Source organism: Botrytis cinerea, chromosome 16, assembly GCF_000143535.2.
Source record: "Botrytis cinerea B05.10 chromosome 16, complete sequence".
NCBI lineage: Eukaryota > Fungi > Ascomycota > Leotiomycetes > Helotiales > Sclerotiniaceae > Botrytis > Botrytis cinerea.
Genome location: NC_037325.1, coordinates 840,802 through 852,785, shown reverse-complemented (window position 1 = coordinate 852,785; position 11,984 = coordinate 840,802). Strand labels below are relative to the sequence as shown.

The window sequence follows — 11,984 nt, the reverse complement described above, 5'->3', positions numbered from 1 at the left end:
AGGGACCACTTCTCCAACAGTTGCGACGAGCATAGATAGCTCCTCAGCCAACTATTCAAGCGCATGTCTAACTCTGGCAGCAAGAAACGAGGACGGTGATGACGCTGCTCTTCTAGCCGCCAGTAGTTATCATGAATTCTCTCTCACTTCCTATTTTTGGATAAATAGGCTAACGCTTGAAAGTGGCCTACTGGGAGTCTGTATTCAATCATACAAACTACCTTTCACTTGATGACACAATCATTCAAGCATTACAATTAGCCAATAGTGCAGACTGTTACGCTCCAGATGTGTCTACTACAGACCGCCTCCAACAAATCCAGATACTCCTCCAACTGACCCAAATTCTCCTATCATTCCCGATTCCTGTCCGCCCATTCCACCTAAGAAAAGAAATAGAAATGCAGCCGAGAAATTTGTGAGTTTGACCCCTCCATGTTGCCAAACTTTAGAAAGAAAAAGACAGATGTAAGTGCATGTAGCTGGATTGACTTAAGAAGCACGCGGGCCCAGGACTTGGGCTTCATTGGGAATGGCGATTGTGAGACAAAAATTTGTCTTCGACTTCAGTAGATGTCTCAACTGAAGAGAGAGGTGGAAGCAAGGTAAAGCCTAAGTGCTTGGCAATATCAAAGAAGTTTGACAATGAATAGTATAAGGATAAACTGCATTGCCTAGTCACATTTCGTCATATAGGAATGAAGGTTAAATTCACTTCAAAGTCTGTTTAAAATGCATTATTCGGTTTCTAAACTTCTGATTGCGGGCTTTATTGTGTGTGGTCAGGCCAGCACTACCAGCTCCATACTATCAGTCACGACCTTGATTTCTGTTCCGACATCATCTTATAGTTCAAAGAGTTCCTCCACTACTATATACCTTACAAGCACAGTGTCTTTCGGGGTTTCGTCTATGAGCACGACTGCTTCCAGTGGAGTCTCATCAGGTACATATTCTTCCAGCAGGACATCTACCAGCGGTATAATATCATCAGTCATTTCTCCAATCACTTCATCTACCTCAGGTAGTGCTCTGCATACATTCACTGCTTTCTCTTTGAGTCATTCTGGCATTTTTACTTCGCAAATGTCCGAGTTGGGTTCTATCTTATCGAACGGATATCAATCGGATTCAACTTTTTTGAGCGTTTCTCCAGCTACTACTTTTCCATCAGATTTTAGCATTCTCAGCTCTGTGTCTTCCTCCGATCCTACTACTAGCACTACATCTTCAACTTCATCTACTACGAGCTGTAGCGCAACTCCAAGCAGCACGAATCCCTGCCCGCAGCTTCAACTCGTCGGAAATGATCCCGAGCCGCTTGAAGAGGATAAACCTATTACCGATGAAAAGGGTATTTGCGACTTCAATTTTTTTTCCGTAAAACCATGCAGAAGAACTCAAATTCTCAAACCAAACGAAAGATATAAACGTACAACTAAAACTGATTTCAATGTCCATACTAGTTGCAGAATGCGAAAATTGGTTGGAGTCAAACGTCGAACCTCCAGAAGGCCCAACTGATTCTCCAGAATACAAAGCATGGGACCAGATGCGTACGTATTTTCCATTTTCTAGCTGGACAGCTCCCCAATCTTATCTTCCGAATCTTTCCACTGCGTATAATATATTTGGAAGGGCTGACTTAGTTGCAATTTTACAGGTGATCGATGTAGTCGCATCGAAAACGTGGACAAGAATGTTGCAACAAGGAAGGAATATATACTTCAACAATCTTCTGTCTTCCGGTATGAATGTGTTCAAGAGACTGTTGCGTGGGTATGTATCATTCCTTATCATTTTGACTTGTTAAGTACTAGCTAAATGTTTCCAGCTTAAAAAACACGCGGATAAGATACAGGGTCTCCCTGAGTGGTTGGAGGAGCATAAGGATGACTGGTATTCTCCATGTGGTCCGGGAATTTAAAAAGATACCCGTGAAGAACACTATTGTACGCGAGGGCTTGGAAGCAGAGGTACAAGAGACTGTCGAAGTGTGACAACTCCCTCTTGTGTTGTTCCACGTTTCTGACCAGCTCCAGAACTTCATGTTTGATCAACGAATTTGATCTGATATCAATCACTGTCCATTATTTATTATTCTGTAGCAGCTGGGGCGACAAAATCTTATAAGGAAAAATAGTGAACTGTTTTTTCGGGCTCTATTTCATGAATTTCAAGTAGCTCATTATATTCAAAATATCACAAGAGAAAGGATACACAGCGAAGAGGTCAAAGTTTTAGTATTCAGTTCAGCTCTTTGCAATTTCCCTGTGAATTCCAAGCTTCAGACTTCTGACGAAGGGGGGCAATACAGTTATAATACAGCCGTTTTCAAAGACTATCAAATATGAATCCCTCAACGACCAGTCTTTCCTCAATCTTGATGATATCCGGTTTGTGCCACCAAAAACTCCCTCAGGAGTCACGACTCCACAGTCCGAGCTTTGTTAGCGAGCAAACGACAATGTCCTGGTCTTGATGCACAGTTTGTAGAATGAGGTTTTATCCACCAAGCATATTGATAACTGTTTCCCTATGACTCGGATACAAGATGAAACAAGCAGACAAAATCAAGAATCGTCATATTCGTCACGTGCTGTGGCTTGATCAACAGTGGCTAAATTCGACATTGCATTAAGATCAAGATCAAAACAGGGCAGGAAACTGACAACACATCAAACAACCATTCTCACAAACTTTCATCATCCGTCGACCGATCATCTCTATCCTCCCAATCTCCCCCCTTCATTGGGGTATCCACTTTTAGGACACCCTCCCCATCCACACTAGTCCCCTGACCCTTCTCCACAATTTCCCCAAACAACCCCGGCTTCGTTTCCAAAACCCCCACCACCCAGCACGCCTTTCTAAACTCCACCCTATAATCCTTCCACTCCGTCATTTTCTTCTCCTCATCCCATCCCTCTCTCTCCACTAACTCCATCGGCATACTTTCCAGTCGACTCCACAGCACCACCGTCTCATCTTCCACACTGCGCGCATCTAGCACCGCAAATGTATTGCGACTGAAATGATAACCATCGGTTTGCGGTGCCGAAGTCACAAAGTCTGATAGTGTAGATAGAGAGGCGTGCAGGAAACCGGTTTGGAAAGGAAGAATAGTGGTGCGGGTGCGTTTGCCGAGGGGGTGCGAAGTGGGTGTGCGAACGACAGACCAGATTCTAGAACTTTCTAGAGTGTGTTGGGAGAGTTTGATGAAATGCGAAATTGTCTAGGCAGATTTGAGTACATAGTAAAAGCGATGGCTTGAAAAGAATCGAAAAAGTCATACTTCAGGTGGGATTTCAGCAGTGCAAAAGGTGAGGATATTTTCAGCCATCTTGATGGGTTTTTATGAGGGTTTTCTTGAGATCTGGAGTAGTTGTGTTCAACTTTAGTATTTTCAATACTGGAAAATGAAGTTCTGGGCTTTGTGGATTTATCGCATTGATAGATCAGGATGGCTGATGCCATGAAGTGTATCGCCTAATTTTGTCACGTCACCTTACATAATCACATCATTGTTGGTAGGGGTATAGGGAAGTGAGTTGCATGAAACGAATAGCGTACCTCAGATTTCATAAGAACTTAGTACCAATCACATCTTTCACGTTAGGAAAGATTATGTCACCTTTTTGTTTTAGATTTCTTGATCTGCTAATCAAGGAATGCACTACATTTTCGCTTAAATCTAGGATGATAAGGTCCGGTACGTGATAGTTTAATGTCAAGAATCATTGGCATCGACGGCAGCATGATTTTATCGAATGAAATATCCAGCAGATAAGTAAAGAGTAATGGACTGCATAATAGGGTTGTAATATAACCGCCAGATTATGTTATACTATCAGATCATACCGGCCAATTACGTTTTTATGATGTCAGGCATCGTGTCAATAATCCTATATCATACCATATTAACCTCATTGTAGGCTATTAAAACCACCTGTTAGTTTCATATAAAGTCTATGTTCTAGTACAAATCGTATTTAAAATGCATAACCAAAGATTTGCTAACACAATTGAATGATAGAAAAGTATAAAGGAATACATAAAACCAACGGATTAACAGAGTTAATCTTAATTCTAAAAAATAAAAAAGTAACATATCTTCAATAATTCGTATTACAATACAATCATCTCATAACATTTTATCTAATGTTAAACAGTTAACTCTATCAGATCAAATGAAGTCCTATCATTGATCATGAATTGACTGTCATCAAATCCTCATCCCTACCGCATTAATACCTGGTAAACTAGCCATAGAGAAATCTCCCTCCCCGTCCCTTATACAATTTAGCCTAATGCCATACACATAATCTAAGTACCTCTATCCAATCTTTAACACTTTTCATACGTCACTTACATACTCTCTGACTGGAAGAACATAGAAAGAAATCTTATCACCCCCAACCTCTCAACTTCCAGGTTTCGCGTCCTTCTTTGTAGGAACAGAACGCAGCAAATTTTCATAGAGCCATTGGAATTTGTTATTATCACAAATATCATTTGCAAATATTGATAATGAGAACCAGATGTGCGTAACTCTTCATCATGCACCTCAACCACAAAGCACACTGATTCGACCCTCTTCGTAAGAGATAAATCTGGGAATGTCATACATTCGACATGGCGTGATGCCTCATCCTTGATTTTAACACGGGCACACGATTGATATTTGCTTTATTCAATTTGGTAGGCCTGAATTTTTCTGGAGTCGATCGTGAGTGGATTGCTACCATCATCGGTGCGGATAGAGAAGCAGAGTCCGTATGTTGCGCTTCTGTAACCTCTGTTGATGGTTACTTTAAACATATCTGACAGTTCTGATTTAACGATTTACGAGACCAGAGCCAGTGCCTCTCATTATATGTGAGTTGAATGTTAAACCATTGAGGATCGGAAAGATTGAGCTATGAAAGCAGGAAGTTGGGGGTTCTTGGTGAAAGTACCCAGATTCTGATATCGGCCGAGCTATCATGAACCAATGCTAAGTCTGTCTACGCGTCTCATTGCAATGATTCGTCATGGAAGGCTTCAGCCAATGCATGTTACTCCCAGAATAGAAAAGGAGAACTGGTCTTGATATATTTTCTAGGCAACGAAATACCAAAAACATAACTGCTCATTATACACATAACGAAGCGGGATTGACCCACTTTCCCCCCTCTCGGGATGATCCGACAATAGCGCAGAGGTGGGATTTAAGCACTCCTGATCCACTTTATAACAATGCCATAGAAACTAAATACGAGCCGGCTACCGAAGTTGGGCCCTTAATTCCTGGAATTTAGGTAACTACAAATCAGAAAATAAAAGTGGGGTATTAATAACGCTAATAAAAAATTATACAGTACGGGAGACGTGTCGGCGGGCTTTATACGAAGTGTAGCAATGCGAACAGAAAATGGCGCAAGCAACTATCTGCATTCCAAAAAAAAATTAGACGCATGAAGAAAATACCGCGTCTTAAAACTTGAAACTAGTAGCTCGAATACATCTCATCACATTGGATTGATGCAGAATTCCCGGATGACTCCATTCACGGAAAGTATCTAGGGTGGTATTTCACCAATATTGCTTAAGTCTCATGTAGTAGCGAAGAACCAAGCAGCTACCATTCACACTCATCAGCCTATTCCCGTGGTACTCCATTTACGTGTTGATGAAAGAGAAGTATTTTGAGGTTACGAGGTGTCCGCTCTAGAGACAGACCGTACCCAAAAAAAATCGAAATGACGCCGGAGAAAAGTAGTTTTAGCGATCAATGGGCCACTATCCATCTGAGATGGGGATATAGATATTCAACTTGATATTCTGATTAGTGATCATTTGTTTTAAGACTCGTATAGACTATCCCATATTAAAACGCCAGTGAATTTGAGACACGCATCCCTTGCTAACTTGTTTCTCATGATTGAACAACTAGAAACCGATGTAAATATGCCAGGCGGAATCGTTCGATAAACTTTCATCAACGATCACAGTGAGATGGATGTAAGATTGACTAAGCCTATAGCTGCAAGGCAAAGGGGGCGATTGAGGAAAATTAAGCATATGTCTTGTGGCTTGCCAATTTGATTAGAACTATACCATATGCGCGCCATACAATCCCAACGTTTTGAGACGACTTTAAAAAGTAAGCAGGAGTTCCCATTGGCTCTGCACATACGAGAAATTTTGGCGAAACTCCCATCTCAAACAATTCAACTGCATCGATGAAAACGGCACAGTAAATTCGGAGACTAATTGGCGGCCGAACATTCGCTAGAAGGCTGACGTCTTCCTTTGGTAAATATGAGCCACCACACAGTTGTTTCTGCACGAGAATGCTAGCTCGCCGTACCGCCTCGGCTCTTTTATAAGTGTTCGGTAGTGACTAGCTCCTTCTCACGCCGCAAATGCCACCACTAGGTGGCTCCCTCATGCAAACAGGTAGCACAACATCCGTCGGTAAGCATTCTTGTTACATAAATAGTGTCTTTATTACTCTCTTTAGTCAGCAAGTTTCAAACTCAATGTTATCGTTGTTGTAAATGATTTTGTCCGGACCTTAACTGCGCAGTCTAAGTGAATTCATTGTAAATTCCCTTCGGCCCAAATCACTTGTGGAACGATAGGCATGACTAAGTGGTTGGAGGGAGGGGCATTATTCTCCCTCTTAGCCATGAACCTTGATGAATCGTCCGGTGTCAATCAAGTGACATTGTAAAGAGACATAAAAGGGAACTTAAGGAGTCTTCTACACGGCATCAACACCGAGTGCTATCAACAACCCCACACTCCGTAACTTATTTCGGACAAGCTCGAGGACTTATTGTGCCTGCCTATAACAACGAGTACCATACATTTGAAAAGAAGTGAGGTATGAGAGCAGGCTATACGTACTATGGATATAGTATGACGAAGACGATAGTAACTGTTGCGAAGGATCAGGCGGCGGTGTATCTTGATCTCAAAGCCTCAGTGAATATTAAAAGAAGGAAGGTCGAACTGAATGTTTGCATAATTTGCTTCAAGACATAACACTTCTTACAATATCTTGCAGTGTTTTATCGGAATTGCTTTCTTATTGTTGTTCAAAAGATAGCATTTTAGCACACTTGCTCTTCAAAATGGGCATTCTAACCAGCAATACGCAACCCCAAATAACCAATTCGACAGTCCGACTATTGAATAGAGTACCCGGCGGAAGTTATACTCATTCTGAGCATAGTCTCAGCAATATGGGCGGCAGTATCAATAAGAGGCAGTGTTGCCTACCTCTTTACGATATAACGGCCAATGGACGTTCAAATACAACGAAAGAGGTATGGCGCAGGAAACTTAAAATTCGGGTATTGTTTTGTCTATTAGTCCTTGGCAGTATCGCCGCGCTGTCAGTACTTTCATCCATCTTGTTTGTGGTTGTAACTATTGTAAATGTTCGAACTAACAAGCAAGACCTTAGGCTTTGGCTTACATTACTCATGACCCTTCCCCGCCGCCACCCACCTCACATGCCATCGAGCGGAATAAATCATGTAGTTGGGCAGTGGAAAGGTCCTAGCGATTCATCCACTCTCCTTGCACCTTGGATGTCAAACTTCACAAAGGATATTATACCGCTGTCATGCCATTCTCACAATGATTACTGGAGACCCGTTCCTCTTTTCGAGGCTCTCGCTGCTGGCTGTACAGGGGTAGAAGCCGATATATGGCTGAACAAAAAAGATGGTAGCGATGACTTGTTAGTTGGCCATTCTCTTAAATCACTCAGAGATGATCGCACACTCCAGGATTTATACATCAAGCCCCTCATCACAATCCTTGAGTATCAAAACAATAATTCCGCCGAGTCAGATGGAAGATCCAGCAATTCTAATGGCGTATTCCAGTCGAGTCCTAATACCACCTTGACTTTGCTGTTAGATTTCAAATCAAGCGGGTCTGACCTGTGGCCTTGGGTGGATCAGGAACTCGAAGCTCTTCGTTCAAAAGGTTGGCTCACCAATTGGAGCAACTCGACCGACAAAATTAACTGGCGTCCAATAATTGTCGTCGCTACCGGGAAAGCCCCATTTGATCTTTTGATTTCGAACACCACCTATCGCGATATATTCTATGATGCCCCTCTCGAGGATATCGCAAACTCCAAATACGATGAATCGAATTCGTACTATGCAAGCGTTTCCATGAGTACCTTGGGCAAAATCTGGTTCTGGAAATTCAGCTCATCGCAACTGAATCAAATCAAGACTCAAGTCGCCTTAGCAAACGCAAAGGGTCTCAAAGCTAGATATTGGGACACTCCAGCCCTGCCGGCAATTTTCAGGGAATATATTTGGGGAGTTTTGGTGGAGAGAGGGGTTGGAATGCTAAATGTTGATGTGTTTCCATCATCTCTGTTCTATCCCTTAGCCACCAGATTTGGGCAAAATCGACTTGGATGGTAAATGCATCACATTTTTGAGAAAGAGAAAATCTTTTGAATTACCTCCCCTCGTTTGAAGTAAGGTTTCTGCGACCCACATTCTGGACCACCCACTAGTGCACCGGATGTTCCGACTTCGAGCCATAGCAATACGAGTGTCAAAGAGTGCATTGTCAGCAACTGACATATTTTGTAGTTTCCTTGAGCAATCTGACCCATTTTCGGAACCGGCGGTAAGATCTTCTGAAAGACGTCGAGGGCAGTGACGCGTCTCGGTATTAAGGACGGAACAAGATGAAGGTTAACCCATCAAAGGTTTCCAAGAATCATCGAGATGTCGTCGATCTTGGATTGGGAGATTGAAGATGTTTGCTTTGATTGATGGATAGATAGATTTGGATTGAAACCAGAAAAAAAGCGCTCTAAGGGTTTCTTGGTCTGCAATTGTCTTTAGTTCTGTTGCACGCACGTGTAGGAGTAGGAATAGGAATGAGTTGCACGCGAGCGGGTCACGGGGTTAAGCTACCATAAGCGTATGTGGCTAACCACAATACTTACTTATCCACCGTGCTAAAGTTCTTTTTCCCTCGAGAATAATAGTTACTTCGACCGTAATCTTGGATTGTTCTCTCGACCAATTTGCTTTCTATCGTTGGTCTTTGAATTGCTCTGCGTGAAGTGGCCGGGATGGCAGTCATCACGAGTAGGCATACGCGGCGGTCCAATAATGGAGATGTCCATATTGAGCTGCACATCACTTGTACATGTTGTCAGCTTATGTCGAAAGATTCGGTTGATTCTCATGGCGTCTGTGAGGTCATCACCGGTTACAAATACAAGTGTAGATCATTAACCTTACACTCCGACAGACGCCAACTACCCCGCATTGTTATGAGACCTGCAGTAGTTCTGCCGCTCTTGATATACATCGGTACATACCAGCCCGAAATGCTATTTACCAAAAACCATTTTCCGTAAGCTTGCATGCTGCAGAAAGTTTCCGATTCGTAGTAATCGAAATATCGCACTCTGCTATCGCTGCATCTCGCCATTTTGGTATAAATGCAAGAATGGTGGTGGGAGACGGGTATGGAGGATTTCAATCCTATTACATAACAAGCAGGCAGGTATAAGATACCTTAACAGTCTCATTCTGGTCGTGTAAAAATAATTCTGATATTTCCATTCCGTTTGATCAAAATATTCTTGATTGGGTGTTGGTTCGTGATCATGCTGCTTTCTCATTTTCTTCTGCTATCTTCGGCAGCAACAATATCATGTTCGCCGGTGGAGATCAATAAATCGCAGTTCAGTGAACGTCAAAGTAACAATACCTCATCTCCAATAGTTGACCTCGGATACAATGTGTATCAGGGATATTACAATGCTACATCACAACTCAATATTTTCAAAGGGCACGTATCTCTACAATCCCGTCGTCCCCAAAAGCAGAATACTTACAAAGTTAGAATTCGATATGCAGCACCTCCAACGGGAGCACTGCGTTGGCGAAAACCACAATCTCCAGCAGTAAACCGAACTTCGACCATAAAGGCAACCGCCTACCCTCCTCACTGTCCCCAAAGTCCCAACGCTCCTATGTAAGCATCAGTCAAGTGTTCCTGATATTCTAAGATACTAATAATTCAAGGGCTGCAAATTATAATTTTACGAGGTCAGGTCTTGGGAATGAAGATTGTTTGTTTCTAAGCGTGTGGGCCTCACCAAATGCGACAAATCTCCCAGTAATGGTTTGGATCCGTAAGTCTCCGATTCAATGTTCATGTCTACCACTTCCCACAATCCAAGCTAATTATCTCCAGATGGCGGAGGCTACGGCACTGGCTCCGGTAACAATGATTTCTCGGAATTGGCCAACACCAACTCCAACGCCTTGATTCTAGTAGCGATTCAGTACCGCCTTGGAGCCTTTGGATTTCTTTCATCGTCAGAACTTGTCAGCTCTGGCGGTATCCCAAATGCCGCCCTTTATGATATGAACTTCTCACTTCAATGGGTTCAATCTCATATTTCTAAATTCGGAGGAGATCCTTCTCGTGTTACTATTGCTGGGGAGTCAGCAGGAGGCGGCGCGGTAATGTTACAAAGTATGGCTTTTGGTGGGAGTTTAGGAACGAGCTTGTTCAACAATGGGATTGTGGCAAGTCCGTATTTGCCAATGCAGTATAATTATGACGGATTGTTACCAGAGGAGAGTTATGGAAAGTTCGTGGAGGCTGTAGGGTGTGGAACGGGCAATGGGAGTGCTTTTGATTGTCTAATCAGTGCGGATACGATTACGTTGCAGAATGCAAGTGCATATGTCTCTGCAGGTGTTGATTACGGACAATGGGCTTTCTTGCCAGTAACAGATGGTGAATTTGTAGTCAAGAGGCCATCAGAACAGTTATTAGCTGGCGAGGTTAATGGTGTGAGAATGTTATCCGGCGTGAGTACCCCTTTTAACTAAATCTTCAGAATAAGATGCGCAGCTAACCTTCCCCAGAACAATGCTAACGAAGGCCCTGTATTCGTCCCGCAACACATCAACACGACCGCCGCTTTCAACACTTACACTCATTCTCTCTTTCCTCTGATTTCTAATTCAACTTACGATCGCCTCCTCAAAACTTACTCCATCCCACCAACGATCCCAGGCCCTCTTTTCGCATCAGCAGGTGATCATGGACCCACAGCTCTTAACCAATCCGTCTACGCCATCGGCCAACAGCAACGAGCCAACAATCTCTACGCTGAAACTACCTTCGTCTGTCCCTCTTACTGGTTAGCCTCCGCATACTCCCAAGCCTGGAAGTACGAGTTCAGTGTCCCTCCATCGCAGCACGGAGGAGACTTGAATGCATATTATGCCGTAAACCGTGAATACATCGGCTTCGGGACACTATCACCTGGTTTCCGTGCCGCGGTTCAAAAAATATGGGGGAGGTTTATCATTTATGATGATCCTACATTGCCTAGCGATGTGGTTACATCTATCATCACTCTTGGGAATGGAACGCAGACGGGAGACAATATTTCTGCAGCAGGAGCTGGTGTATGGCCGCAATGGAAAACTGATGGGTATGACGCATATCAGATGTTGAAATTAAATATGACTGGAGGGCAACCGACAGAAATTGCATGGACGACGGGAGATGGATTGAGTTTTAATATAACGGAGAGTACAGGGTCGGGCTTAGAAGCTGATTTAGCAATCGTGGATGCTTACGACTGGGAAGGGGGGAGGGGAGCAAGATGTGATTTTTGGGCGGATATTGGCAGTGAGGTGCCAGAATAGAGCAATGAAGATGAAAACAAGGATGCCATCATGAGAAAGGATGCAGGAATATCTGAGTCGAGCACTCGACTCGTGTTCATGTTCATGTTGATGAATAGAAATCTGTTTCTTCTGCCATCACCTTGATGCACGTTTCTAAGAGTTGATACTATGTATATGCGTATCAAATAAAGTTTGAGATGGGACGAGAATAGTGAAAGCAATAACAAACCCTAAACAAAGCTCATCCCCACCCGAATACGAAAACGTGAAGCTATTCCAGAATCT

At 43.0% G+C, this 11,984-nt stretch overlaps 4 protein-coding genes across 8 annotated transcripts, besides 1 other annotated feature; 3 read left to right on the top strand and 1 right to left on the bottom strand.

Annotated features, from left to right (window-relative positions):
- The first annotated feature begins 634 nt into the window (after positions 1–634).
- Positions 635–2,090, top strand: BCIN_16g02160 (hypothetical protein). 2 transcript variants are annotated; one of them, XM_024697963.1, is made up of 4 exons: positions 635–1,354; positions 1,467–1,556; positions 1,664–1,779; positions 1,835–2,090. In XM_024697963.1, exons 1-4 carry the CDS (start codon positions 913–915, stop codon positions 1,925–1,927), a joined length of 741 nt encoding a protein of 246 aa, XP_024553781.1. In that variant the 5' UTR covers positions 635–912; the 3' UTR covers positions 1,928–2,090. The 2 variants fall into 2 exon arrangements, with proteins under 2 accessions (XP_024553781.1, XP_024553780.1); XM_024697964.1 differs by having other exon boundaries at positions 635–1,556.
- A 142-nt stretch (positions 2,091–2,232) lies between these two features.
- On the bottom strand, positions 2,233–3,460 carry BCIN_16g02150 (hypothetical protein). Its single transcript, XM_001553302.2, has 2 exons — positions 3,296–3,460; positions 2,233–3,235 (listed from the first exon to the last, which is right to left on the bottom strand). Exons 1-2 carry the CDS (start codon positions 3,341–3,343, stop codon positions 2,693–2,695), a joined length of 591 nt encoding a protein of 196 aa, XP_001553352.1. The 5' UTR covers positions 3,344–3,460; the 3' UTR covers positions 2,233–2,692.
- Positions 3,290–3,343: a sequence feature (Short protein (BCIN_16g02150, ATZ58433.1) was converted to a misc_feature.).
- Positions 3,461–6,804: 3,344 nt separating the features above from the next.
- BCIN_16g02140 (hypothetical protein) lies at positions 6,805–9,041 on the top strand. Of its 4 annotated transcripts, XM_024697960.1 has the most exons (3): positions 6,805–7,384; positions 7,457–8,497; positions 8,616–9,041. In XM_024697960.1, exons 1-2 carry the CDS (start codon positions 7,122–7,124, stop codon positions 8,439–8,441), a joined length of 1,248 nt encoding a protein of 415 aa, XP_024553776.1. In that variant the 5' UTR covers positions 6,805–7,121; the 3' UTR covers positions 8,442–8,497; positions 8,616–9,041. The 4 variants fall into 4 exon arrangements, with proteins under 4 accessions (XP_024553776.1, XP_024553779.1, XP_024553778.1 ...); XM_024697962.1 differs by having other exon boundaries at positions 7,457–9,041; XM_024697961.1 differs by having other exon boundaries at positions 6,805–8,497.
- A 504-nt stretch (positions 9,042–9,545) lies between these two features.
- Positions 9,546–11,919, top strand: BCIN_16g02130 (hypothetical protein). The gene is made up of 5 exons (XM_024697958.1): positions 9,546–9,834; positions 9,889–10,020; positions 10,071–10,180; positions 10,243–10,868; positions 10,926–11,919. Exons 1-5 carry the CDS (start codon positions 9,650–9,652, stop codon positions 11,715–11,717), a joined length of 1,845 nt encoding a protein of 614 aa, XP_024553775.1. The 5' UTR covers positions 9,546–9,649; the 3' UTR covers positions 11,718–11,919.
- Positions 11,920–11,984: the final 65 nt, after the last annotated feature.

What these genes read in the sequence shown, in the direction of transcription:
- BCIN_16g02140 (XM_024697961.1), top strand. Translation starts at nt 7,122, where the DNA reads ATGGGCATTCTAACCAGCAATACGCAACCCCAAATAACCAATTCGACA.
- BCIN_16g02130 (XM_024697958.1), top strand. Translation starts at nt 9,650, where the DNA reads ATGCTGCTTTCTCATTTTCTTCTGCTATCTTCGGCAGCAACAATATCA. An exon ending in CAACTCAATATTTTCAAAGG is followed by an intron (nt 9,835 to 9,888) that starts GCACGTATCTCT and finishes TTACAAAGTTAG; the next exon opens with AATTCGATATGCAGCACCTC. An exon ending in CAAAGTCCCAACGCTCCTAT is followed by an intron (nt 10,021 to 10,070) that starts GTAAGCATCAGT and finishes TAATAATTCAAG; the next exon opens with GGCTGCAAATTATAATTTTA.
- BCIN_16g02150 (XM_001553302.2), bottom strand. Translation starts at nt 3,343, where the DNA reads ATGGCTGAAAATATCCTCACCTTTTGCACTGCTGAAATCCCACCTGAA. An exon ending in CTGCTGAAATCCCACCTGAA is followed by an intron (nt 3,236 to 3,295) that starts GTATGACTTTTT and finishes AAATCTGCCTAG; the next exon opens with ACAATTTCGCATTTCATCAA.
- BCIN_16g02160 (XM_024697964.1), top strand. Translation starts at nt 733, where the DNA reads ATGCATTATTCGGTTTCTAAACTTCTGATTGCGGGCTTTATTGTGTGT.